This window comes from Crocodylus siamensis, chromosome 2 (assembly GCF_052110815.1).
Source record: "Crocodylus siamensis isolate JL-2025a chromosome 2, ASM5211081v1, whole genome shotgun sequence".
Taxonomy (NCBI): domain Eukaryota; kingdom Metazoa; phylum Chordata; order Crocodylia; family Crocodylidae; genus Crocodylus; species Crocodylus siamensis.
The window spans coordinates 226519322-226547218 of NC_143396.1; the positions used below are offsets into that span (position 1 = coordinate 226519322).

Here is a 27897-nt window from a genome sequence, read left to right on the forward strand (position 1 = left end):
CCCCGCCCCCGGGCGGACAGCCCCCGCAGCTCCAGGCGGGGCCGGGGCCGCTTGCCGCCGCCGCGGCACGCCCTCCCCTTGGCCGCCGAGCCGCCAGGGGGCTCCCGCGCGGCCCCGGACGGGGGGGGCGGGGGACGCCGCTCTTTCCGGCGGGGCCGCTTGTCGCCTCCGGCCAGCGGGGAGCGGGGGGGGGAGCGGTGCTGCCGCAGAGGCTGCCGGTCCGGCGGCGGCGGCCGGGGGCGGCCGGGCCCGGGCGCAAGATGGCGGCGCCGGCGGGGCGGAGGGGCGGCGGGCGGCCGCGGCCGGGCGGGTAGAGCGGGTGGCGGCGGGGCGCGGCGCGGGGCCGCCATGGGCTCCCAGGTGCTGCAGATCCTGCGCCAGGGCGTGTGGGCGGCGCTGAGCGGCGGCTGGTACCAGGACCCGCACCAGGGCGCGGGCGTCAACGCGCTGCACCTCTACCTGTGGCTCTTCCTGCTCGGCTTCCCCTTCACCCTCTACATGGTGAGCGCCAGCTCGGGCCTTCGCCGCTCCGAGCAAGCGCCCGGGTGTCGCCGGCAGCGGGCCTGGGGCCCAGGAGCCCGGGGGGAGTCGCGGCCGCGTCCAGCCCCCTTGGCTGACCTTGTAGCAGCCACTGCATCCCGGCGGGTCTGCCTGGGGAGCGGGGTGAGGGGCTGCCCTCCCCTGCCTGCTGTTCTGACGGGGGTTCCCAACCCTTCTGGGACCAGGACCGATTTGTAAATATCCGTGGCCAGTCTGGCTCCATTGCCCCTGTCCCCAGTGTGTGGGCTGGGCGAGCATTGGGAGGCCCCAGGCAGCCCCTCACAGGCTGTAACTCTGCCAGGCTGCAAGGGAAAAGCTGCGGTTTCCCACGTTTTTCTTCTTTAAAGGGGACTCCATTTTTAAAGTCTGTTCACAACCTTTTCATATACTCTTGAGACCCACTTTGGGGTTGTGACCCCTGGGTTGAGAAACGCTGCTCCCAGCCATGTTGACAGAGAGCTGCATAGGAGTCTGTTGTGTTTGCCACAGCTTTTGGTCCCTGCCTGATGTGGCCACGGGTTTCTTGGGCTGAGCCGGAAGTGCCTGTCCTGCCCCTTCTTATCACCCAGAATTGGCTGCTTTTTGAGAATAGAGAGTCTATTTCGGGGGGGTTAGCCTAAGGGCCATTGACCTGTCACTTGGCAGTGTGCCAGCTGTCGTTCTTATGTCCAGCTTGTGTTTTAGCAGCAAGAGAAGGGTTTTGATAACTTGAGACCATTTGGGTGGAGGGGCAGGTTCTGGAGAAACGTAACTGGCTACTAAAGGTGTCTTTCACACTTGGCATCTTGCTTGACATTAGGGCTTTGACAAACTGATTCTTTTCAAATCCAGAAACCATTTTTTTAAAAAAAATTTCCTACATGCATCTTGTCCACTCTGTTTACATGCCTGTGCGTGCACATGCTTTTCTCCTGTTTTAAAAGATTTCTGCATTTCAGTATAATTATCTGCAGGGGGAAGGACTGGTGGGTACCTTTCCGTTACACATTATTCACTTCTGTTTTTCAGCATCATGTTCTAACTAGTATGTCATCCATGAAAAGGAAATTAATTTTTCAGCTGACAAATTTCTCAGCAGTAGTACAATGCAGTCATTCTAGGAATGATGCGATCAGTCTCAGATTGTCGTAGTCTAATCTAATTCACAAGCCCACCAGATCCAGATGATTTGACAACTTAAAGCATCAGCTGACTTGTAAAAAATGTATGTGGATTAGTGAGCAAGTCCTCAGGGAATTGCTCTGCAAGCATTTCCAACTGCAGGAGATCCAAAACTCATAGGCCAGGCTGCTGCTTTAATTAATAAGTAAGGTAGTTTGGGAGGAAGAGGGTAGTCTTAATGTAAGTAATTGGAAAATGTTATGAAATGCTTGGGGTTGAGGAAAAATGTAAGAGGTTAAGAACAAAACCTTGCAAGTTTACCATCTCTTCTGCAGTGTAATATACTTTGGAAGTGGTAATAAACTACTAGCAAGGAAGCAGGAATGCCCAATAGCCCCTTTCTTGAGGGGGAGAGTTACAGTACATGCAGTAGATGAGCAGTTGCACCCGGTTTCTAATTAAATGCATATTTATGTAAAGATTGTGGGGGAGGGGGGACTTTCTGGCCAGGGGAAGATTGTGTCAGGGGGCAAGAAGATCATTAGGGTCTCCTCCTGAAGTATAGTTTAATAGAGCATGTGCTGGTCTGAATTTTTTATGGTAATTTTTGTATATCCAGTTAGGATATACAACGTGACACTAAATTATAGTGTCCTGCTGAGAGGACTAACCATAAACTTTGTGATGAGCTGCAAAATACTGTGCATGCAGGAAACAGAATAGATTTCTTTCCATCCTGTACGTGTCTTATTTTCCCTATTTTATTTCCTTATTTACCCAAAGAACCATGTCTGCCTTATTTTCCCTAAGAACTTTTAGACCCAGAGTGTCACTTCTGTCTAATGGTGGGACAGACTAGTAGTGATTTATTTATTAAGAGCCTTTGCATTGGAATAAACTTAAGTATTCTTTTTGTTAGTCTGTTGCTATGTGCTGTGGCATCAAGGGTGGAGGGGCGGAGGCAGGGGAAACTGGGAGGAGGGAAATCCAGAGGAAAAAAACAAGCTGTTTTTTTGAGGTCATTAGAGAAATATTCTCTTGCTTCATAGCCTTGGACAAGCTAAAGATGCAACAGCAAGTGCCAGCTTTCCTGAGAATAAGTAGGAAGATTAGTCACAAGTTAAAGCAGATTGAATCATGTTTGGCTGTTGTTCCTCTTTCCACCCTTTGCTGTTTGTGTTGTCTAGACATAAACCAAACAGGCAGACCCACTGTGGTCATCTTATTCCTTAATGTCTCTTTCTCAAACCATTGTTTATTGTTGGCATTCAAGGACTGTGCCATCGCAGGAATTGCACGATTAAGCAACATTTGTTGCTTATCTTTGGAGGAAGCCAGATTACTTTTTTAGAATGTGGTTCGTAATGTGTAGAAGGGGATTTCTAAACTAGCTGCAAACTTATGATTACTGGGATCCAGCTTTCATAATTTAAAAACCCTAAGGGCTCCTAGTACCTGAATTCTTTGTTTAACTTCTTTAACCATTGAGGCCTTCCACACTGTAGGGAATTTTAGGAACAAATTATTACTAGTTTTACTGTATTGATGTAGCAGTAATAGGTAATTGTTTCCAAAATACCCTGCAGTAATAAAGTGTTATCCAAAGTGTTGAGGCAGCTTGATCTCTGGGAGTTAAGGATAAGGCATTTTAAGAATTTATTTTGTAGTGATTGGCTTGTGTTTTGTTGTTCAAATACAGCTCTGGTACCTAAGAACTGTACCCCAAATTCTCTCTGTCACTTCTTAACATTGGCTGTTAGCAGTTTCTGTTTCTAGAGATGCAGAGACGTGGTCACTTCAAATACCTACAAATGAGGCAGCAAATAGACTTGGATTAGTATTGATTTTGTGGGGTCTTGCTTCTTAGATCCTGCATGCCACTTGTCACCTTTTTGGGGGTATTGCTTGAGGCAGTAATACCATACTTACATGGGTGTGTGGAGGAGGAGAGCCTGGTTGGCCTCTGCAGCAGTCCTACTCCCCCGTGGGCAGTGAGGTGGGTAGCTGTGTTTAGTTTGAAGTCAGGCAGTGGGTGCATGGTCAGGAGCTTTTCTGACTCCTGAAAGAGAAAAGGTGGGTCCCCTGTGCCCAAGTGAAAGTGCAGGAGCCAGAAAACTACTAATGATAGGCTATACATTAGTTAATAATCTATTTTTTAAATTTTAAAAGAAAATTGCAATTTAAATAATATTTGTGGTTTAGTTTTTACATGTAAAACCCAAACTCAAGCATTGGAAAGCTGTGAAATATCAGATTTAATGTATGGCTGAACTAGGACAAGCCTTCTTAGCATAATCTCCAATTGCATGAAAATATATTGTTTCTTCTTTAGGATTCTTTTCAGTCAGGGTGCAGCTGGATGAACAGAGGAGTAGAAATTTAATATTGCATGAGCAATCATAAATGTGTAATTTCTGAACTTTCAAACATTTTGCTTGGCAGCTTAATTTAATGCAAAACTTCTAAGCACAGCTATAAATTACATACAGAAGTTGCAACTAATAGCAAGGCCCCATTTGTTAGTTGAGCTATATATCTACTATGTAACAGTTCTTGCACTGAAAAGAGGGTTTTTTGGGGTTTTTTTTAATAATTTAAAGAAGTTGGGGAAAGGGTGGGGGAAACTAGAATACAAAATGAAATGCAACTTGTCCAGAATCATGCAGTAGGTTATTGACTGAACCAAGAGTATAGCTTAAAGATTCCTAGCTCCTGAGATGAATGCTATAATATACAGGTTTAATTCGGTAAAAGGAAACTCTAAATTAGTGTAACCCTTCTTCCCTAGATGTGCAACACAAAATGGGGTGAAACATGATAAGGCATAATTAATGGAAATCTTGCCACTGACTTTCAGTAGTACCAGGATTTGACCCATTATTTTGAAGTGTGGCACATGTTTACAGAATGTATTCATGTCTGTCATGGTTGGTTACGTTTCATTAATTAACTTCAGTTCAGGTAATGGTGGGTTATATACACCAGGGGTGCTCAACCTGTGGGCCAGATCTGACCCCAGGTCATCTTGTCATAGGGCCTTTTGGACCTCTCACTAAATGCAGGTGGAGGTAGCATGTGGAGCCGGGTGGAGGCAATACATGGGGCTGGGCCCACGCCACTCTTGGCCCACAGAGCCAAAAGGTTGAGCACCACTTAATATACACCAATGGCCATGTGTGGGTCATGTAAATGTAGTTTAATGTAGGATAGTGTTTTCATGGCAAGACTGTTAAAGGGGTACTATTGCATGATCATCATAACTCAGAAACCTAGATGCTGAACAGCCCTCTGTTGAAGCAGCTTCCTTCTGACTTTATCTTCTAAATGACATTTACTGATCATTTAAAGCAGGAATATCGAACTCAGTTGATCCCACAGGCTGGAGCTGGGTTCTGGAGGCTAGATGCTGGAGCTACCACCTGCTCTGTCCCATCCTGCCTGGCATGTGGCTGACAGATCTGAAATGAGGTTAAGGGGAGGGGAGGGGTCCTGGTATGGTTCCTGAGCCCCATGCATGGTGCTAGTCCAGCGTGCTCTGCATGTGGCCTGTGGGTGTCAGACCCAGGGCCAGCACCAAGGGGCCAGATGATGTGGCTTTTCAGGCTGGATCTGTCGTGAAGACTGGATCTTTAGTGCACCTGACTTAAAGAATGTTCTTGCTGAAGTATAAACATCCTAGAAAAACTTCAAATTTTTTTTCTTACTCCTTCCCCTGAAAAATTTCTCCCCCACCCTATACCTTTACATCTCTAGTCTTCCCAGATGTTTAGATGCCAGTCAGAAATCTGAGGGTTACTCTGGAGATGGACCCAAGTAGGGTGTTTGTAGCATTGGAGGTACATGTCAGTCAGCCTTTTTGGGAAGAGCTTAAAGTAACAGGTATTTTTGTAGATCAGAATTAAGGGGCAAGTGTAGCTTGTGTGCAAGAAGAATTTTGCCATGTTGATCTATCAAGCATGGCTTTAATTAATATTAGGTAGTCATTTATACATAATAGTATAATGCATATTTTAAGAATTGCCTTGTGTAATAGCTACAAGTTACACGTGATCAGCAGCCTCTGTGCTTTATCAGAAACAAAAATAGAGTGTATTTATTACTAATAGTTTGTGTTGAAATAGGAGTCTTTATCGTCATCTCATTCCAGTTTGGATCTTTCTTCCTCGCTGAAAATGTTTAGTGTTATCGGGTGCTATAAATGCTTAAATTGGTTGTTCCTTCATTCAGAAAAGAAAACTAAGTATGTTTCCCTTTGGATCCTGATGCTAAGACTTTTATTCCTTTGACTGATCTTTCTGGGTCTACTTAAGCAGAAATTGGCATAAGTCTTGTGCATGCACTAGCAAAGTTTTTCAAGGGCTTCCAAAACTTTTTTTGGGAAGTCAGGGATACGCTTGATAGAAAGATACTTGCTAAACTATTTACTGTAACTCAGGGGATCTCAAACTGTGGGTTGTGACCCCCTGGTGGATTGTGGGCAACTTAAAAGGAGGTCGCAAACTTCCCTTCCCTTCCCTTCCCTTTCCAGCACTTCCAGTTTTGCTGCTGTGCTCCACATGGCCACACAGGGGATCCCCCCCAGCTGCTCATTGACCAGCCGTGGGACTTCTCGACTGGCTACTGGGGAGCACCAACCAAAAAAGGTTGAAAACCCCTGGCTTTAATCAATAGCATTAATCATGGGGGAATCGCTTACATTTTATATTATTTTACGGGGTTACAGTATCACAGTGTGTGAGATCCTGTGCTATAACTAAACAAAAACCCTGACATCCACAAGGTGGTTTACCTTGATAGAAGTCTCATGATGGTTATGATAGCAGTAATTTAATTTAGGTTGGTTGTTTTTAAGGAAAAACTAGCTTAACATTTCTAACATTAGACTGAAGACGTGAGAACTCCTGTTTCCCATCCATAAAATGCTAACTTGATGTACAAGTGAAGAGTATAGCTATTTAGAAAAATTTAAAAGATACTAATTTAGTCTCCTGTTTATTCCGCCTTGAATGCTTAGAAAGAAATTATACCACATCTTGCTCTAATTGAAACCTTTTTATTCTTGTGGAATCAGTATAATTATTGTATAGTACATAAATAAGAAAAGCTTGTATCTGTTTACCTGATTGTCTGTTGGTATGAAGTTCTGACTACCCTAACTTCACCTGCTTTCACTGGATATGCAAAAGAGCAGTCAGTATGACAGATTATTTGCTAGAGAGTTGGGAGTGCTTAACTATATATTAAATGGGGAGTGTGAAATATTCAAGTTGTACTTTATTTATTCATATACCACACTTGCCTTTCCCCTTTAAAATTAGCCATTGAAAGTTGGGCTGTATGTTTTGTACAAAAATAGTTTGGTTAAAATAATTTTTTTCCCTTGATTCCACCTTCCTAACGCAGGGTGCATGTCTTATGGGGAGCATGAGGTATGCAAATAAATACAGTGATTTTTTTTTTAAGAGAATACTGCAGAGACCTCTTCAGATCTGGAGGGACTAGAAGTACTTATGGGGTTGTGCTTGTCCCAATTACTGAGTTGGAGGAGGTACTTGAATGCAGGAGCAGAGAACTTCTTGGTCAAAATGAGAAGGATTGTAAATACTTCGAAGGGCAGTTGATATTTTGTAGAACTGAGCTGTGGACAACCGAATGATCTGCAACAGAGACAAATGTAAGTCATTCATCTTGGAGTATGGGGGTGCACCTAGAAAAGAAAATACAAAACCAGAATGGGAGATGATGGGCAGTAGTACCTGATGAAAAGGATCTGTGGTTTCCGATGGATTACAAGCTCAGCATGAGTCAGCAACATGATTCAGCTACACAACCCCCCCACACCCCCAGTTGCAATTTTGAACTGCATTAAACAGCATGGTATGCAGAACAGGGGAGGTGGTAGTACCACTGTACTTGGCACGGGGTAGGCCTCAGCTGGAGTGTTGTGGACCATTCTGGGCTCAGCATTTTGGGAATGATGTAGGGAAACTAGATGCAAAACCAAACAACAAATGTTGCTGGAGTTGGAATGCAATCGGTATGAGAATGGGTTCAGGGAACTAGATGCATTTCCTTTAGAGAAAAAGACTGGAGTGGGGAGAAACATGATAGCAGTTTTGAAATAGCTGAATGGCTGCTGTAAAGAAGAGGGGGAACAACTGTTCTCTTGCTTCAGATGACAGGGGACAAAGCAATGGGGTTAAATTCTAGCAAAGCAGATTTAGATTGAATCTCTGAAAACTTCCTGAGCATCAGGACAGTGGGACAATGGAACAGACTACCGAGGAATGTTGTAGAATTTTTGTAGCTGAAAATTTTCAGAAACAGGAAGCATTTGTTTAGCATGTTTTAGGAATTAGCACATCCTGTGTTCATACAACTTACTGGACTAGGAATCACTAGATGACCCTAGAGGTCCATTGAAATTCTGTGATTCTGATTACTTCTTTCTCTCAACCATTTTTTATAGCTGGCCTCAAAAGTGTTGCTTTCAGGACACTAAAAAACTTCTATCTGTGACTCAGTTATGTTCCTCTTGAGTTGGCAACCGTTGATTCTCTGGATCGTGGTGTACACATAAGAGGTCTAGTCAGGTGCCCGATGAATCTGCTTGTCAGCTGGCGGCCATTGAAAGGCTATTCTATTTAATGGCACACACAATTCTTGGTTTTGTAAGTTATTTTGTTCTCTTGTTTAAGCTCTTTTTGTTTTTAAAACCGAAACACACCATACAGAGAAAGGAAGGTATTTCAGGAAAAGAAGCAAAACTAATTCACCTTCTTGAAAGGTATTTTCTTTTAAAATTGTTATGCACAAGTCGAGCAGGAAACTAACTTTGTTATATTCGTAGTCTACTTCGGTCTTTTCATGAAAAGGAAAGGAAAACAAGGTATGCAAGTTGAGCATCTTGCATATGGGTCCATAATAAACATTAATGTTGGGACCCAGCTTTTTGGGCTATTTTTTTTTATTTGCCTTTGGCCGGTGGGACCAAGGACATAAAAAGAGTGCACTGGAGAGGACTGTGTTGATAGAAGCTCTGTAGGCACACAGAAGAATGCATCAGGTAAGGACCTAAAGTAGGTGGGGAAAAAGTCTCATCTTTTAGAAGAATTGCACACTAGGCTGCCCTCATCTTCAATCTAGTATTATCTTGGTTTTTGAGTGCATAACAGTGGATCATTTGATATCTTTGTAGAATACTTTTTGATTCCCTCTCAGGTGAATTGATGAGTGAAGTCCTGCTTTAAATTACACATGGTGTAGTTTAGCCTATAAGTACCCATTCCCATTTAACTACATTGTAGGAGTTGACTTAAAAACTGTATTACTTTTCTTCAAGACAGCTTTAAGAGACTAATCTTTTTTAATGAGTTTGTGAAGGAATGGTAACAAGCAGTCTCCCTTCTGAATGCCGTATTACAGAGTTGCTTGTTTTTCCCTGTTTCTTTGCTAGAGACAACAGGGCAAAACATTGGGCACCCTGCTTGCTTTAAAATAATGAGAAAGTAAATATTTATAGTACATGGCATCTATTCATGGATCCCCAGGATCAGTACAATATTTGTCACATCCTCCCTTCCCCCACCCATTCCCATCCACACAAGTCATGAGTTAGTAAGGAGTACTTTTAAACTACATTTGGAAATGAGCACTACCATTTGTTGTTTGCTGTATGTGTAGCACTTTCTTTTAAAGGAAGGTGAGGTAAAATGTGTCGTACAGTTGATATTATCCAGCACGTGTCTGAAAGTTTTCTAGTTTATAACCTTCAGTCCTGCTCTTTCATTCAGTGTTTAAAGATAGACTGGGTATATATGTACAGTTTCTATTGGGACAATCACCATTCTGCTGGTAGAAACTGAAAGTGCACAGATGTTCAGGTTTTTTCTCCTGGTGCAAATATGGCCACTCCAGGTGAGAGGGAACGAACTGGAGTGGCCATATTTAACAACCAGGATTAAATTGCTCCTTCTGGGAGACTGAAAGTCTCTACACTTTCCCCTACTTTACATCCTCCTGGGAACCAAGAGGAATGGAGCCAGGGGAAAGGCTCTCTACCTTCCTGAGACTGGGTTATGCTCACCTTGAGAAGATGTGGAAGCCAGTTTCACCCCCTCTTGCCTGTCCTGTAAACTGCGGGGTGAGAGAAGCAGCAGCCATTGCTCCTTGCCTGTTCACCAAACTGGACAGTTCCCAGTTGTGGGAAGTCTGGGAGCTTTGCTGGCTCCTGTTGTGATGATGAGAATTCCTTGACTTTGTCATTGTGTACTTACCAAAAACATAGGTTTTGAAGTGTATAACATGTAAAATGAGATGAGAATTTTTTAATCATCCTGCTAATAAGAAGTTATGACTAAAGGATAACACAGAGGTGGTTGCAGTCTGAAAAGACTAAAAGGTTAGTACAGGTATGGCAATGGTGTGACGTGGTAGATCAGCCCCACACCGCTCATTTGATCTTTTGGGCTGGATAAGTTTAACACCTTTGGTTTAGTGTTGTAGAACTTGCCCACAGCAACTATGATGTAAATGGTGCAGAGGCACCTTGTACAGAGAGAAAAGCTGGACTTTTGCATTTCATGCTGCTCTGGGGGTAGGGATGTTTTGGTTTTTACCTGTTATATAGCTTGGTTAGTCACTGAGGCCTCCTTCAGGCTGAAAGATTCTGTTGACTTGGGTAATAATGAAAAGGGCCAAGAGTGAAGATAAGCAGTTGGGAAGAGGACAGATTTGCCCGTCAGTCTCTAAATTGTTTGATTATCAGAGATTAACAGTTTGGGTAAATGGAGCTGGTTAAAGATTTAGTACTTTTGCCCCTCTATTGAAGTGTCAGAGTTTAAAACAAATTCCTGAGGTCTTTTTAGCAAACTCTGAAGCTCTGATACTTTTTGGTACTTCCAAGGTTAAATCAAGCTAGTACATTTCTGAGTTATTTTCCTCCATATTAAAAAGGATGGGGTGTGAGCTCACTTAAACAATCCTTTGCAGGTCACCTTTGTTGTGTTGCTATTTTTGTATCAAATTGTAGCATGCAATCTTCTAGATTAGCTCTGGGTGAGGCTCAGATGTCTAGGTCATATGACATCAACAAGTGAATCTTTTTGCATGGGCAAGAAAAACATGTTTGGCTTGGGTGATTATTATGTGGGAGTAGCTCTTAAGATGACAAATCAAGTCTAAGACCATCTAGATCAGTAGTTTTTGACTTTTTTAGACTTGAGGGCACTCAGTTTTCACTCTCTATTGACTACCAAAAAATTAATAGAACAGTTTTTCTGTTGCAAAGAGCTCAGGAAGACTGCAGCTGTGAATTAATATTTGAAGTCTCTGGGTTTATCTTGTGAAGCATGTTTGCAAACCTAATCAGTGCCAGCGTTTTATGGCATACTGCAATACTTTTGAAAGTATATCTCAAGATACCCCAGGGTGCCATTGCACCCTGGCTGAGAATCACTGATCTAAATTTAAAAAAAAAAACAAACAAACCCCCCCCCCCCCCCAAAACAAACTCATGGTGGCACCTTGCTTCTTAGTCTTCAAGTCATTTTATTTAGTGCTTCATGTTTACTGTTGGTATGCTTGGTCCTTCTTTTTGGTGTTTTTGATTACAGCTGGGTAGAAGGGCTAAGTGTGGTATGGGAATGGCATGCTTCCAAAGATCCATCTCTACTACCTTTATATGTGCATGATGCTCACCATGTAACAAATGTAGAAGAGTTATTTGGGCTTCTTAATGTAGTTCTTTGTGTCAGCACAGTGTGCTGCTCTGTATGCTGTGTTTTCTAGCATGGTCCAGTTATGCCTTCTTTGTTTTCCCTTGCCTTAGAACTGTATTAGGTTTGACACAACTAACTGGAACAAGGCAGGGGGCAGTGGCACCTTTATAGATTAACTCAGTCAGAGAGGCATGATCTTCCTTAAGCTATAGTCTACTCTGTCAGATGCATTTGATGAAGTAGACTGTAGCCTGCAGAAGCTTATGCCTCTCAGAATGAGTTGGCCTATAAGCTATAAGGTGCCACCTGCTTTTTCTTTCTGCCTAACATGGCTTCTCGCTCCCCCTCTTTCTCCCCCGCCCCCGAACAAGTCATACATGTTGCTATTTTACATAAATTTTCTTATGTTTGTTTTGGGAAATTGTCTGCTTTTTCAATACACAACAAAAGCTGCTAATTCTAACCAATTGTATATGTGCTTGGAAGTATTAGTGTCTAAAAGCTTGTCTGCCTGCTTCATTTTCTTTTTCTTTTTTTCTTTTGAAAGGCCCTTCCTTCTTCCATGGTGATAGTAGCAGTCTATTGTCCAGTGATAGCAGCTCTCTTCATTGTTCTGAAGATGGTGAACTACCGATTGCATAGAGCGCTGGATGAGGGGGAGATTGTAGAGAGGAATGCCAATGAACGTATGGACAAAGGAGCAAAGTCAGGACAAGGCAGTGCATCCACCAGGAGAAAGGATAGCAATGGGCCCAGGTAAGAGAGTTTCAATTACTTATGTGATCAGTTTTTCAGTGATACTTGGACTGGGGCTCACAAATCATATAGATGGCTCTTCACAAAGTTGCTGAAATTATCAAAGCTTTTCCTTTTTTTAACCTGGGTGCATTGGGTATGTTTTTCTTGGAAATATTGAATGAATAAACACATGCATCGTTTGATTGTATAAACATTAGCAAGTGTTCTGTAATTTGTTCCTTTGGAACTGTTCACCTCAGGATGTTTGATGTTATAGCTCTCTGGTCAACAGTGGCTCATGTGGTTTCTCCTTCTATCAGCACTGACTATTACAACTTTGTCTATAAAGACCCCTCATTCTGTCTTGCATTTTTGGAATTTGCCAAAGGCAAATCTTATTGAGCAAATTGGAGGGGAGGGGAATCAAATGCATAAATATGGAATGGGAGATGGTTGCCTAGGCAGTAGCATTGCTGAGAAGCATCTGGGGGTTTTGGTAGATCACAGACAGAACATGAGTCAGCAACATGATGCTGTTTTTATATATATAATTCTGAGCTGTATTAACAGGAGTGTAATATGTAGAATATGGGAGTTGATTTCCTTGGCACTGGTTAGATCTCAGCTGGAATGTGAAGTAGAGTTCTGGGCTTTTCATTCTAAGAAGGATGCAGCTAAATTGAAGAGGGTCCAGAGGCAAGTGACAAAGATGAAAGGGTTAAAATGCAAGCTGTGTGTCAAAAGAGAACTAGTTATGTTCAGCTTTGGGAAAAGAAGATTAAAGGTTGGGGCGGGGGTCAGAATATGGCAGCAGTTTTCAGATATGTGAAAGGCTGTAGAAGAATGAGAATAAGTGTTTTTGCTTGCCTTGAGGGCAGGACATAAACAGATATGTTTAAATTACAGAAAAACTGATTTTGATTAAGTCTAAGGGGGGTGGGAAATTTCTTGACTGTCAGAATAGTAGGGCAGTGGAGCATCTGGTTATGGAAGTTGCTGGTTTTCATTGGTGGTTCTCAAGGAGCTGGATGAGCTGTTGTTTGGGATGGCCTAAAGACAGCATATCCTTTGTCCAGGGTGGTAAATTAGATGACCCTTGAGAGGTCCCATTCAGTCCTGTGATTCTATGAAAAGTATGTGCTTTATGGTCAGTTTTGCAGAGTTTTGGGAAATGAAGGGTCTGTTGGTACTGAAACAGAGCCTTATGACCTGATGCTTAAAGTTTGCCTTCTGTGGAGAACTGGACTACTTTGATTATCCAGTATATGTGGAATAGTCTAATTGGGCCCCAAACCCACAAAGATGGTCCATAGGGAAGGGCATATCAGGAATGGTAATGCTAAAGTCAGAGACCATGCAGAAGAAAAGATTTTTCTTTTTCTTAGGTCTAGATGTTATTGATAACCTATTTGTATCACCATTGCCTGGACAAAACCATCAGAGGAAAAAGGAAAAGTATTTGAGTGTTTGTCAAGGCCAACACAGCAAAAGACTATGCAAGTGTTATGAGCTTCATTGAAGTCTCCTTCATCTCCACCACACAGTTAATTTTTTTGAGACCCCAAAGACAAATAACATTTGAATCCTTTTGTTTTTAAAGGAACATCTATATTTTATTTTGACTGGGGGGGCCACTTAAGGAGTTTTGGTGAGTTCTTGAGAGCTGGAAGGAGGTGGGGGAGGTGCTGACCTGGCTTAGGTCCCCTGTCAGCTGTTTATACCTCCTGGTGAGGGGGGTGGTGGCTAGGAAGATGCCAGTTTATCCTATTTGGCCCCAGGCCTGTCCACCCTGCACCTATCTCTAGGGCCACTGAATGGAGTGGGTGAGCAGGGTCTCCATGGAGACCAGCCCAGGACCTCAGTGGGCAGGGTGCCCACGGCTGGCCAGATGGGATGGGGCCATGGGAAGGCAGGGAACAGTGTCTGGGAGCAGGATGGGTGGCTGGGATCACAGGGCAGTGACAGCACAGAGCCAGGTCCCAGGGCAGAGCCATGATCCACTCCTCGTTCATCTCTGTGATGGGTGCCAGTTCCCTGTCCTGTGATTCCATTGCCCAATGCAGGGACATGCATAGAGCAGATCATGGCTCTGCCCTGGGACTGGGCCCCAGGTTGTCACTGCTTTGCGATCCCAGGAGGGCTGGGCCGGTCTGTCTGGCAGCAGTGGGGCATGCACCTGCTCCTGACTAGCAGCAGCAGGGGCTGCTGGGAAGCTAAGTCTGACTCCTGCACTGCTGCTGCCTGGCCCTGGAGACAACTCCCAGCGTGCCCCAGAGCTGTATGTGGGGATAAGGTGGGTAGTGCCAAGTGGCATCTCTGTCCCCAGGCCTGGTGGGACCAGCCACACATGCCGCTGCCTCCTGTACCTGTGCTAGGCAGGGCCAAGAGACCTGCCGCAGGCCAGATTAAATCATTTGGTGGGTCATATTTTGCCCACTCTGGTGTAGTGAGGCTAGCAAAATATGTATGTGAAACCTAGAAATAGACCATTTTAGTGAATTCTAGAGAATCCTATGGATTCTTTTGTGAGGTAGTTGTGCATGACTTGAGTGTCGTCTTTGTTGTATATAATTTTGGTGTGGGGGTATGCTTGAAGGGGGAGTGGAATTAAAAATGGATCCTAGAAGCATATGACTAAGTAAGTTGAAGTGGTTAAGAATTGCTACTGCAAACCTCTATAGCTGCACTTCTTTAAGAGCAGTGAATATGCTGTGTGTGTTGGGGGAACTCTTTCTGGTGGTAGTTCAAGATCAGAATAAACAGTGCCTTATTCCAGTGATTCTCAACTGTGGTGACTTAGCTGGTTCTTTGGCAGCCTTTGAAGGTGCTAGGGAGTGAGGAGATGAGGGGAATAAGTGCACGCTCTTCCCTACTAGCTGTTCCTCTTCCTCCTACACATTGCAGAACATACTCTTCCCTGCTAGCTACTTCTCCTTCCTCGCCCCTCTTCAAGCAGGTAATCACTGTCATAAATGAATCCACTTTTGAAGTGGGGTGCCTCTTGTTTCACAAAAGTTACGGAAGGGTGCTTCTAGCTTATAAAGCCAGAGGACTACTGGCCTGTTGAAACCTATATCTTTCATTAGTTTGGTCAGTACACCCTATGGGCTAGGACTAAGAGAAAGCTGGCTGTTCCTTAATTCTCCCCAAAAAAACCCAATATATCCTTATTGATTGTGTAATTCGAACCTGTTTAAAAACCCCCCAACACTTAAGAATGGATCAGCAACACAAGCTTTTGTGAGCAGAAGCTTACTTCATCATTTACTGTTCATAGCTTTTCATATATATATATAAAAAAAAAAAAATCTACTTTCGTTAGTTGAGTGCAAATCTACCTTGCCTTGTATTTGACTTCAGACTAACATGGCTAAACATGACTGTTTTGTAGCGGTGGGCATCAAAGCTCCCTGTTACAAGAGAACTGCACTCCATTGTGCTAGTGCAGAGGTTGGCAACATTTCTGGCCAGAGTGCCAAAAACAACCCGACCTTCGCCCACACCTTGATTTGGCAGCCAGAAGTGGGGGAGTCATGAGGGGCCAGATCCTTATTGCTGGCAGTGACTGTATATGCGCTGCCAGGTGGACAGCAGAGAAAGGGCTGGGGTTGTGCTGCCCTGACCCCTTCCTTGCCATGTGCTGAGGCGTGCATGCATCTGCTGCTGCCATGGAGCCAGTGCCAGGGTACCAGAGTTTGGTGTGGCAGGCAGTCAGGAAGCTGCAAACAGTTGCACAGGGCTCCACGGTTCCAGTGTTAGCTCCGTCGTGGTGGTGGCTGTGCATGCACCTCCAGGTGTACAGCTACGAAGGGGCCTGGGGGCAATGCAACCCTAGCCTCTCCCCCACTGCTCATCCAGAAGCACATGTGCAGCCACAGAACTGGTGCCAGGGCTGCAGAGCCCAGCACAGCTGTTTGCAGCCTCCTGGCTGCCTACCACAGCTGGCCCAGGCTATGGGCAGCTGCAGCAGGTGGCAGGCCAGCTGCTTTTACAGCCTCTTGGCCGCTTGCTGCCAGCAGCCCAGGTTCCATGGCTGGTGTCAGCTGCTTGGAGCTTGGGCCAGCTGTGGCAGGCTGAGGAAAATGGTCACACGTACTGGGAGTTGCCAATCCCTAGTTAGTACCTTAGATGTCATTAACTCAAACAGGTTTGTCTGTCACTTTTACCATGAGTGACTTCCATGTGTGGGCTCATCTGTTGTCTTGCCATTGACATGATGGTTTTTAACCATTTGGAAGACATTGGCCCCATTGGCAATTGCTACAGATAGCCACCCTATGAAAAAAATAGACTCTACTGTTGTGGATTGATTACCTCTGCTTCCAGATCTGTCCAACATAGGTGGCCCTACTAGCAGCTTAAGCTCTTCCCAGCATAGTTTTTTGGGTGACTGAAGGACACAGGCCTGTCCATCAAAAAGGTCAGTAACAAGTGAAAAGAAACCTCTAGGCTAGGGTTCATAGTCGTGACACGGTCTATCTACAAAGCCTTTCTTTCAAACCTGGGAGGAGGGTGTTGTCCCTCGAGATCAAATATGTGACCTTAGTTAAGATTTACAAGGGGGAAGAGGCATGCATTGTAACTATTAAATAAAATACTGGCTTGGACACTCCTTGGCTTCTGTTCTTTTACTCATGTTAAGTGGCAAGCTCCTAGAGTCCCAGGATAGCTTTAGAGCATGATTGGGGAATGGTGGACATGATTTTTGTTGTGTGACAGATCAAAGAGAGCAATCATGATAAGCATTGTAGTCTCCGTATCTTTCATTGACATCAAGAAAATTCGAGGTACAACAATCAGTCCAGCTGTTTAGAGCCTGCTGGGAAGCCTTGGGTCTCCTGAGAAGCTCTTTGTGTTCCTGCATCAGATAAGTGCATCCACAGGTGCATCTCAAGTAGAGCCAGGGGGGTGATCCTCCCCCTCTATGCAACACTGGTCAGGCCACAGCTGGAGTACTGCATCCAGTTGTGTGCACCCCATTTCAGGAGGGATGTGGACAACATTGAAAGGGTCCAGAGGAGGGCCACCTGCATGATCTGGGGACTACAGGGCAGACCCTACATTGAAAGACTACGGGACTTAAACCTGTTCAGCCTTCACAAGAGAAGGCTGAGGGGGGACCTGGTGACTGTCTATAAACTCACTAGGGGGGACCAGAAGGGTTTAGGGGAGACACTGTTTCCCCTAGCGCCCCCTGGCATGACAAGGAACAATGGACACAAATTATTAGAGAGTAGGTTTAGATTAGACATCCGCAAGAACTACTTCACAGTTAGGGCAGCTAGGAGCTGGAACCAACTTCCTAGGGAAGTGGTGCTGGCTCCTACCCTGGGGATCTTTAAGAAGAGGCTTGATGACTACCTGGCTGGACTCATTTGAGTCCAGTCTTTTCTCCTGCCCAGGCGGGGGGTCGGACTTGAAGATCTACAAGGTCCCTTCCGACCCTACTTCTGTGATTCTATGATAAGTGCCAATCCTTATTCTGCCATGTGTTCCTTCAAGCTGCCCAAACCTTTTTCTGTCTTTGTTAGAGTGAAACCAGATCCAATTTTGTTTACTCTGTTTATGCCGCATTTTTGGAGGAATCACTTGCAATATTCTTCACTTCTGGAACACTGTACAATCATGTAAAATTACAAACAACGTTGACATTTGCCCCACAGCTACTTTGCAGTTGCTTTGCGGTTTACTCTTTGTGGGTGACAGCATTAGTGGCTCAGTCCAAATAAAACTTACAAGTGTTGTTTTGCTGTTTGTACAGGGTTGGGTGCAAATACCTCTAGAACTTGCAGTTAGTTTATGGTTATGTACTGATTGCCACTGGATAGAGTTCCAGTCTGTCTGCACTATATGCCTATGGAAAGTGATATCCTGTAACTGAGCTTTTATGCCTGGTCAGTGTGCTAACAGATTGATTTAGTGTTGATGAAGGAGTTGTTATACCCTGAAAACAAATGCAGCTTTTGGCAAACAGACTAGGCAGGTCTGGACTCTATGAAAGAAGGCCTCCATGAAAGCTAAGGTTTATTATTCTGTGGCTCTTGTTCATTTGCTTTATGGGTGTGGAACCTGGACACCACTGACATTTCTGACTGTTGGAGAGAGACCACCAACACTTCTTCCATACCTGCTTGTGGGTCACAGGATTTCGTCAGCCAATTTAGAAGTCCTGCAATGAGCTGGTTATTGCAGCATTGATAATGAAGGGCAGTACTGTTGTGCATGACAGGCTAGCCAAAAACTAATGGGCGTGTACTTAGGAAGCTACTATATGGAGAACTGAAATGAAGTCAGTGGAAGTGTGGCCAGCCAAAAAGCATATTGTGGACCTTTTGATGTTCCATCTAGTTCAGAACAGGATACTAACAGACATCGGGAAATATCTGGCTGCAGATAGACAGCAGTGGTATACAAGGAAGAGAGAAGGGTTTTACCTCTTGGAGCACCATTTGCAGTGCTGAGCTGCAAGAAAAAAAAATAAACTTAAGCAATAACAGAACAGAAGTAACAGAATAGGCATAAGATTACAAGTGGTACTGCAGAGAATGTGTTCAAAGCTTGTTATTGCAAATTGAACTACCTGTGTTATGCACATTGGTTGCATTTTCAGAATCAGAATCCTCACCCTCCTTATTAAAAATTAGGCATGTACCTCTGGGAAAATTGCCCCATACCTCTCTTTGAAAACCATCATCTTAAGCTAAAATGGTTAGGCTTGCCTTGGGTGCCTTGACTGTAACATCCTCAAGCCTAGAGGCTGATGCAGTGACATGAAATTGCAGTGCAGATTGGTGCAAAGCATTTCTTTTGATGTTTCAGAAAGTTCAAAATAAGCAAGCTGTGCATATCCCATTACACAGTCTGTACTTGGAGTTGCAATGTAATTACAATTCTTTTTAAAACCTAGTATGGCCTTCAAACTGGGAAACAATTTATAGGCATTTATGACTTTTTCCCTTACCTACTAGTATTTACCCATACCATTCTTCCTTGCCGCCTTTACTAGTTGAGAGGGCTGTCTCTAAGTTGAAGGCACTTTGCCTGTTCTGTGGCTTAATCCTGCCAAGTAAAGCCCAGAACAAAAGGTCCCTTATATAGCGGTGCTCAACCTTTTTGCCCTGCAGGCCCGAGTAGGAATGATTGGTTCATCTGTAGGCCAGATCCAGCTAGTGTTCATAATCCAGTGCCTAGGCAGGCACCATTTGGGCACTTGGAGTGGAGGGCCAGTTGGCCCCAACACAGCCTTGCAGGTGAAAGGAGCTTGACCTATGTAGAAGGAATGGGACATGGCCCAAACCTATAAGGAGTGGTGGGGGGATGGGGGAGAAGGGAATGTGGCTGGGCTGCAACCCAGGCCCCATGTGGGGAAGGTGTGGCTGAGTCCCAACAGGGAGAAAGGGGGGATATGGCCCAACCCCCATCCAGAAACCTAGTCTCCTGTACACTTAGAAAATGTGTGGATAACACCAAACTGGATGGTGCAGCAGATTCTTTAGAGCAGAGGTTCTCAACTGATAGTCTGCATGTGGCCCCCTGAGGGGCCACAAGCAGGTTTCAGGGGATCTGTGGGGCTGCAGATCTGGCAGGATCATGATTTCTGAGGTCAGCTGGGGCATTGGTTTTCAGGAACCAATTGTGTTGTAAATCTGAGGACTGCCTATATTTGAGTTAGTTCTAATATCCAAGTCTCAAAGCCCCACAAGTTTGGTTATTGAACAGAGAATATTTCTAGAATATTGAAGCAATCAATTGGGAATACCTGCCCTAAGAAATCTTCAACGCTGTTCACTGGAGCTCAGGTTGCTCCATGATCTGTGGAGCAACAGTTAGAGATCTCACTACTAAAAGAGTTTACATGTTGCTTTCCAACTGTCTGCCTTGTGGCTATGTTACAATAGCAGTATACTAAAGTCTTTCAGTGGCCTCAAAAGCCTTTTATTCAGGCAATGCAGTATGCCATTATAAGAAGAAATTAGCTTACATAGCAGTGTTTGTCTTCCACTCTCCAGTTTTTAGAGACTAGAACATATTTCTAGTTGGCTTAGCTTCAAGTTCTGATGAGCCAGATCTTATTTCTAGGACACAAGCCACCAAAGTATTTAGGCTCTCCCTTGACATATAGTTATGCCAGAAATGCCAAAAATTAACTGCTAAAATCCTTATCTTTAATGGTGGATTTCACATTCATAAAAACTTACTGAAAACTGCAAACCCAGATTAGAACCTATTAAAAAGTTTTCTAAATAAGTAGTTTATTATATAACATGTATAATGCAAGGGCTGCCTACTAAGCTTTCATGTTTATTTGGACTGCAGTAGTCATGCAGTTAGTCTTACCTTGATCCTGGGTAAGCTTTTTGAGAGAATTATTCTGGCACATGTCCACGAGGGGCCAGCGGGGGAGTTTATACTTAGGGGCAACCAACACAGGTTCATTAGAGGCAGGTCCTGTCAGACTAGCCTGCTGGCCTTCTATGACCAGGTCACCAAATCCTTAGATGCAGGGGTAGCAGTGGATATAGTCTTTCTGGACTTTCAGAAGGCCTTCAACACTGTCTGTCACCCTGTTCTCATTAAGAAACAACTGGGGGACTGAGTGTTGACACCTACAGAGTCAAATGGGTCACTAACTGGCTGGAGGACCACACCCAGAGAGTGGTGGTGGACGGGTCATTTTCGACCTGGAGGGATGTGGGTAGTGGGGTCCCCCAGGGCTCGGTCCTCTGGCCTGCACTGTTCAACATCTTCATCAGTGACTTGGACGAGGGGGTAAAAAGCACCCTGTTCAAATTTGTTGATGACACTAAGATGTGGGGGGATGTGGGCATGTTAGAAGGAAGGAATAGGCTACAATCGGACCTAGATAGGTTACAAGGTGGGCAGACGAGAATAGGATGGGATTCAACGCTGACAAGTGCAAAGCGATGCACCTGGGGAAGAACAACCAGCAGCATACCTGCAGGCTGGGGAACTCCCTTCTCGTCAGTACAGAGGCAGAAAAGGTTCTTGGAGTCATCATTGATGCCAAGATGAACACGGGCCGGCTGTGTGGGGATGCAGTCAGGAAGGCCAACCGCACCTTGTCACGCATAGTTTCATAGTTTCTAGGGTCGGAAGGGACCTGAGCAGATCATCTAGTCCGACCCCCTGCCATGGCAGGAAAGAATACTGGGGTCAAACGACCCCAGCAAGATGTTCATCTAACCTCCTCTTAAACACCCCCAGGGTAGGGGCCAGCACCACTTCTCTTGGAAGCTGGTTCCAGACCCTAACCGCCCTGACTGTGAAGTAGCGCCTCCTGATATCTAACCTAAACCTACCCTCTGCCAGCTTGTGACCGTTAATCCTGGTCACTCCTGGCGGTGCTTGGGGAAACAGTGACTTCCCCAATGCCTGTTGATCCCCCCTGACTAGTTTATAACAGGCCACAAGATCCCCCCTCAGCCTTCTCTTTTGGAGGCTGAACAGGTTCAGGTCCCGCAGCCTGTCCTCATAGGGCCTGCCCTGTTGTCCCCTGATCATACGAGTGGCCCTCCTCTGGACCCTCTCCATGCTGTCGACATCTCTCTTGAAGTGTGGCGCCCAGAACTGGACGCAATACTCCAGCTGCGGCCTGACCAGTGCTGCATAGAGGGGGAGGATCACCTCCTTGGACCTGCTTGAGATGCATCTGTGGATGCATGCCAAGGTGCGGTTGGCCTTCCTGACTGCCTCTCCATACTGGTGGCCCAGATTCATCTTGGAGTCAATGATGACCCCCAGATCCCTTTCCGCCTCTGTGCTGATAAGAGGGGTGTTCCCCAACCTGTAGGTATGGTGCCGGTTGTTCCTCCCGAGGTGCATCACCTTGCACTTGTCTGTGTTGAAACCCATCCTATTCTTGTCCGCCCACCCTTATAACCTGTCTAGGTCTGATTGTAGCCTGTTGCATCCTTCCAGTGTGCCCATGTCCCCCCACATCTTAGTGTCATCAGAAAATTTGAACAGGGTGCTTTTTACTCCCTCATCCAAATCACTGATGAAGATGTTGAACAGCGTGGGCCCGAGGACCAAGCCCTGTGGAACCCCACTGCCCGCATCCTTCCAGGTTGAGAAGGACCCATCCACTACCACCCTCTGGGTGCGGCCCTCCAGCCAGTTGGCGACCCATCTGACTGTGTGGGTGTCTACACCACAGCCCCCCAGTTTCTTAATGAGAACGGGGTGAGAGACAGTGTCAAATGCCTTCCGGAAGTCCAGGAAGATTATATCCACTGCTACCCCTGCATCTAATGATCTGGTGATTTGATCGTAAAAGGCCACCAGGTTGGTCTGACAGGACCTGCCACTGATGAACCCATGTTGGTTGCCCCTAAGCATGCAGTCCCCTGCTGGCCCCTCCTGGATGTGTGCCAGCATAATTTTCTCGAACAGCTTGCCTAGGATCGAGGTAAGACTAACCGGCCTATAGTTTCCCAGGTCCTCCTTCCTGCCTTTTTTGAAGATGGGGACCACGTTGGCCCTCTTCCAGTCCTCCGGTACCTCACCAGATCACCACGAGCGCTCATAAAGTTGCCAGGGGACTTGCAATGACCTCAGCCAGTTCCTTTAGAACTCTAGGGTGGAGATCATCCGGGCCGGCTGACTTGAATACATCCAACCGCTCCAGAAGCTCCCTAACCAAATCCTCACTAACCCATGGCCCAGGTGTGGCTCCCCTGGTGCCCGAGGGGGGCCCAGCAGGGAGGTGGCTGTTCTGGTCCCTACTTAGGAAGACGGAGGCAAAGAAATCATTAAACATGTTAGCTTTGCCGTCTGGTGTGACGACCAAGTTACCCATGTCGTCCTGCAAGGGCCCCACATTACCCGGGACCTTCTTTTTACCCCCTACGTATTTAAAAAAAAGACTTCTTATTGTCCTTAATCTGGGAAGCTAGTCCCAGTTCCATCTCTGCCTTAGCCTTCCTAACTGCCCCCCTACATCCCCGAGCAACTACAGAATAGTCCTCCCTGGTGATGACCCCTTCTTTCCACTAGGTATAAGCCTCCTTTTTAGCAAGGAGACATTCCCGGATTCTTTCGGTGAGCCACAGAGGCTTGTGTGCTCTCCTGCCCCCTTTGATCCTCACTGGGATTACCTTCCTTTGGGCTTGGAGGATCGTCTCCTTAAGGAGCAACCACTCTCCTTGGACACCTGGCTCCCCTCCCCCCCGGGACCTCAGTGCTTCTCCAACTATTCTCCTTAACTTGTTGAAGTCTGCCCTCCTAAAATCTAGGGCCGCTGCCTTACTGCATGCCTTTGCCACCTTGCGCTGGATGGTGAATTCCAGCACGTGATGATTGCTGTCGCCCAGGTGGTCGAGCACCCGCAGCCCCCTCACCAGGTCATCACCCGTGGCCAGCACTAGGTCCAACAAGGCGTCTCCCCTGGTGGGGCTGTGCACCTCCTGGGTTAGATGGAGGTCCTGCACTCTGGCCAAGAACCTATGTGAGTGTTCAGACCTGGCTGACTGCTCTTCCCAGCAGATGTCCGGGAAATTCAGGCCCCCCATGACAACCACATCCTTAGCCTTCACTACCTCTGTGAGCTGACCCAAGAATTCCTGGTCAAGCTCTTCTCCCTGGTTGGGAGGTCTGTCATCTACAGATGCATCTCAAGCAGGGTCAGGGAGGTGATAGTCCCCCTCTATGCCACACTGGTCAGGCCGCAGCTGGAGTACTGCATCCAGTTCTGGGCACTGCACTTCAAGAGGGATGTGGACAACATGGAGAGTCCAGAGGAGGGCCACTCACATGATCAGGGGGCAGCCGGACAGGCCCTACAGGGAGAGGCTATGGGACCTCTTCAGCCTCCAAAAGAGAAGGCTGAGGGGGGATCTAGTGGCCTGTTACAAACTAGTCAGAGGGGACCAGCAGGCACTGGGGGAGTCCCTGTTTCCCCAAGTGCTACCAGGAGTGTTTAAAAATAATGGTCGCAAGCTGGCAGAGGGTAAATTCAGATTGGACATCAGGAGGTGCTACTTCACTGTCAGGGCAGCCGGGATCTGGAACCAACTTCCAAGCGAAGTGGTGCTGGCTCCTACCCTGGGGGTCTTTAAGAGGAGGCTTGACAATCACCTTGCTGGGGTTGTTTGATCCCAGTACTCTTTCCTGCCATGGCAGGGGGTTGGACTTGATGATCTGCTTAGGTCCCTTCTGACCCTACTAACCATGAAACTGTGCCCTACTATACTATCCCTGCTTGAACTCAGTATTTGTCATGAATTAAGGGTGGCAAATGTCAGCAAAATATTTAAAATGCTAAATGCTGTTTAATTTATCAAAAGTATAATGGGCTTGTTTTTTAATCCTGAAATTCTAGTATCCTAGATATGCATGTACTGATAGTACCATTTTCAGTTTCCTTGGCACAGAGACCAAACAAAGAGTCAGAGAAGGAGGGAATTTATTAATCTCACATACTTGTAACTCAGCAAATAAAGTGGAAAGAACTGATTGCTGCACTATTTAAAATTACACCACAAGTGTAAAAATATAATTGGCTGTAAAATTGAAGGTCTTAGTTTTGAGGACTTTTGAAATCCATTATGAGACAGCAGTTAAGTTGAGAAGTCCATTTTTGTCTGCTCATTTCAACCTGATATTTTTCCTAGCCTCAGTTAATCTTTTAGCTCAAGCAATTCTTTAACAGGTTTTTCTACAGTCTGTACAGTAGCTCTTGAACAACTCTTATGGGGGGATCTAGTAGAGTAAACTTTCTCATGCAGCTATTTTTAATTCACTTTTTAAAAGCTGTGCTAAATTCAGTCAACCTAATATCTGAAAAGTCACACTTTGAGATGTCTGGTGAACTAATGAAGACTGCTTAATTGCATGTTGCATTTGTAAGTAGCCTCTTTGATGGGGGCAAAGGGAGTTGTATAGTCGTCAGGGTCATTTTTTAATATCAGTAAAACTGCAACTGTAACATAGACAAAATCAGTTAACTAGGAAATGCTTAAACTCTTGTAAGTTGTTCTGTACATAAATTTCCAAAAACATTTATATGAGGAATATTTGCCATTTGGCTAAAGCTGGTGAAGTTCATGAGGTAGAATTCAATGTTTTACTTTTTAATTTTCCTGGCACTGTCCCAGCATTGGTATTAACAGGAGTATAGCAGCTTGGGAAATGTTAACTGCTGCTATATGGAGCAATAAGAGCTTGTACATTTCTCACTGCTGAGTCGTAACAAAATGGTCGCTATGTTCAATTCTTATTCAAACCCTTGGAGACAGAACATAATTATCTCACCAGCTCATATTTTTAGGAGACTAGTGTATTCTGCCTTAAATGTTTTTGCCCTCATTCCTATCCTGCCAAGCTTTTCTCTCTCTTACAGTTACAAGAGGGTTAGCTCATGATGTGCCTGGGGACCATTCTAGTCTTGAGGATAAATTAAAATGCCTCCATGGACTGCATTCCATGGTCTCAATGAGCCATTGCAGCAGTGTAATGTAGCCAGAATACATTGTGTTTGCACCTTCCTAGTATGTGACTGTCTACAGGGCAAATCTCACTTCGGCTTATTTAGTCCTCTCCATTGCTTCCTCATGGGTTTCTTGCAACTCAAACTGGAAGGAACAACATAGTCCTGTTTTCCTAGATTAGATCTCTGGACTACACCCTTCTCCATGTTGCTGTTGAGTTAATGATACCTATCCTGTTTAGTTTTGGTATGTGTAATAGGTGCCCTTCAGGACCCTGTGATTATACAGGCAAAGACAGAAAGCATGTTTGTTTATTATTCAAAGAATATAGAGCAATAAAGGCCTTGCATCTTAAACTTCTTTTTTGCCAGTTGTGTAAGTTCTTCTGAGCCCAGCTAACATTCTGTGGCAAAGAAAACATCTCATTCTGGACCAAGCATGTTGAACCTATCTCAGTTTTCACTGCTACTCTGGGTAGTGTCCAGCCACTCGTTCAACTTCATTCTCAACTAGATGGAGATAGATGGGGTATATTTCTCAATTTAGGCTCTTCTGGTGTTTCTTCAAGGAGCCTTATGTCTACCATTGTTGCATTTCCTGTGGATTTCCTCCTTTGATTTGATTCCTGGAATCAGGCAAAGTAGTATTAATTGGATAACCTGAAGGACAGATGAAGTGTGTATGAGGTAGTAAAAATAAAACTTTCTCTTAATCTACTGATTCTCCACAGTGGCCTTAGAAATTCCCTAATGACTGGGAAATTGCTTCATGGCTGCTTCTGTCAGCATACAGGCAAAACAGCATTTTGTGTTAATTTCTTCAGCATCAACCTGATGAGTATTCAATTTAGATGAACTTTCCATATCTGAAAAGAAAGTAGAAACCCTACAAAATGAATGTTTCTCATACGCCTTCCAGTCACGTGTGAGAACTGATTCAAGTGCATTGAATTAAGGTTTGAAATTGTTATCTCTTTGAATTATTGGTAGTAATGGGAATAATGGTTTTAAAAATATGTTCTGTTTTCAACTTTTTTTTTTTAAGTGACCCTGGTGGAGGGATTGAAATGTCAGAGTTCATCCGAGAAGCCACCCCCCCTGTTGGTTGCAGTTCTCGCAATTCTTATGCTGGAGTAGATCCAAACAACCAGGTAGGTATTAGAGCTCTTCCAGCTGTTGTTACTGCATCACCACCATAATGTAACTAGGTGGGGGTAGGAGTGATGACTGGGGCACTAACCCCAAGTCCTGCCCTTGGGGGAGGTGGAGGAGGGCAAAAATAGCTGCTGCTGCAGCTGGTGATGGGCTGTGCCAGCAGCAAGGTGACAGCGAGTGCTGCCCTTGTGAGGTTTCAGGGCATGGAGCTACCCTGTTTGAGCTCTGGTCACTACCTCTGCTGTTTCCTGTGAGCCATTAAAATAAAAGCCTCAGCACACTCTGGCCTTGTTCTTTGTGGGTTTTCTCTTTACTTTGTCATTTTAAATTATTTCTTCAGTGCATTATGGCTTATGATCTAATGTGTTTCTTTCCTTACTACTTCATTAGCTTTTACCATTTCTCACTATGGGGTTTTTGGTTGACTTGATGGTTTGGTTTTTGTTTGTTTGCTTGCTTGCTTTTTTGTTTTTAGTTTGTTTACTTTGTCTTATTTTGTTTTGATACTTCCTGCCTAATGCTTGGATGTTCAATTTAACCCTCTTGGTCATTTACATAGTGTTGTTATGGAGAAGCTGCTGTTTAATCTTAGTGAATGCCTGCATTGCTGCCTTTGTGTGGCTGTTTCTTGTCATGCTGACTGGATTTTTCATAGACATTTACTCTTGATGATAGTACTGTGTTACACTTTAGTCAAGATTGCTAAGAAAATTTGGTGCACCTGGAAAGATGCTAAATTTATTTGCTTCTAGAAGGCCTGTTCCAGAGCCCCAGTTATGGGTTGTAGCTTGTTTGGAAGGGGTAAAATAAAAATAATTCCTTGGTGTTTAATGTAGCTGCATTACGCACTTATGGTATTCCCTGGTAGCTGGAAGTATGCTTCTTTGTTTTAAACCCTCTCCTCCAGTAAATGTCTATGCTTGCAGGTTTTCTATATAAGATTGTTTGTATGTTACTTGTATAACAGAACTTATAAGATCTCTTGTTAGTTGTTACTGAGCATAGGGTCATGCTCACTTTGTGCCTTGGGCCATATCTGCACAGGGTCATGCTCACCTTGTGCCTCGGGCCATATCTGCTGCAGCAATGATTTCCCTTCAGGTCTGAATCTGACCTGAGGTGCAAGGTAAGTTTGACACACCTATGCTAAAGTAAATGGGAGGAGGAAGGGGATTAAGGGCTCCCCTTACTGGCATA

At 45.0% G+C, this 27897-nt stretch overlaps 1 protein-coding gene across 5 annotated transcripts in view; it reads left to right on the plus strand.

Annotated features, from left to right (window-relative positions):
* The first annotated feature begins 229 nt into the window (after window positions 1–229).
* The window catches only part of PCNX1 (pecanex 1), a 132883-nt gene continuing 105215 nt past the window's right edge, over window positions 230–27897 (plus strand). For 4 of the 5 annotated variants that reach the window (XM_090033256.1, XM_090033258.1, XM_090033257.1 and 1 more), the window contains exons 1-3: window positions 230–501; window positions 11908–12116; window positions 26591–26696. In XM_090033256.1, coding sequence (XP_089889382.1) covers window positions 349–501; window positions 11908–12116; window positions 26591–26696 — 468 coding nt within the window. In that variant the 5' untranslated portion in view covers window positions 230–348. The remainder of the gene's footprint in view (window positions 502–11907; window positions 12117–26590; window positions 26697–27897) is intronic. The other variant, XM_090033259.1, reaches the window with a different exon arrangement.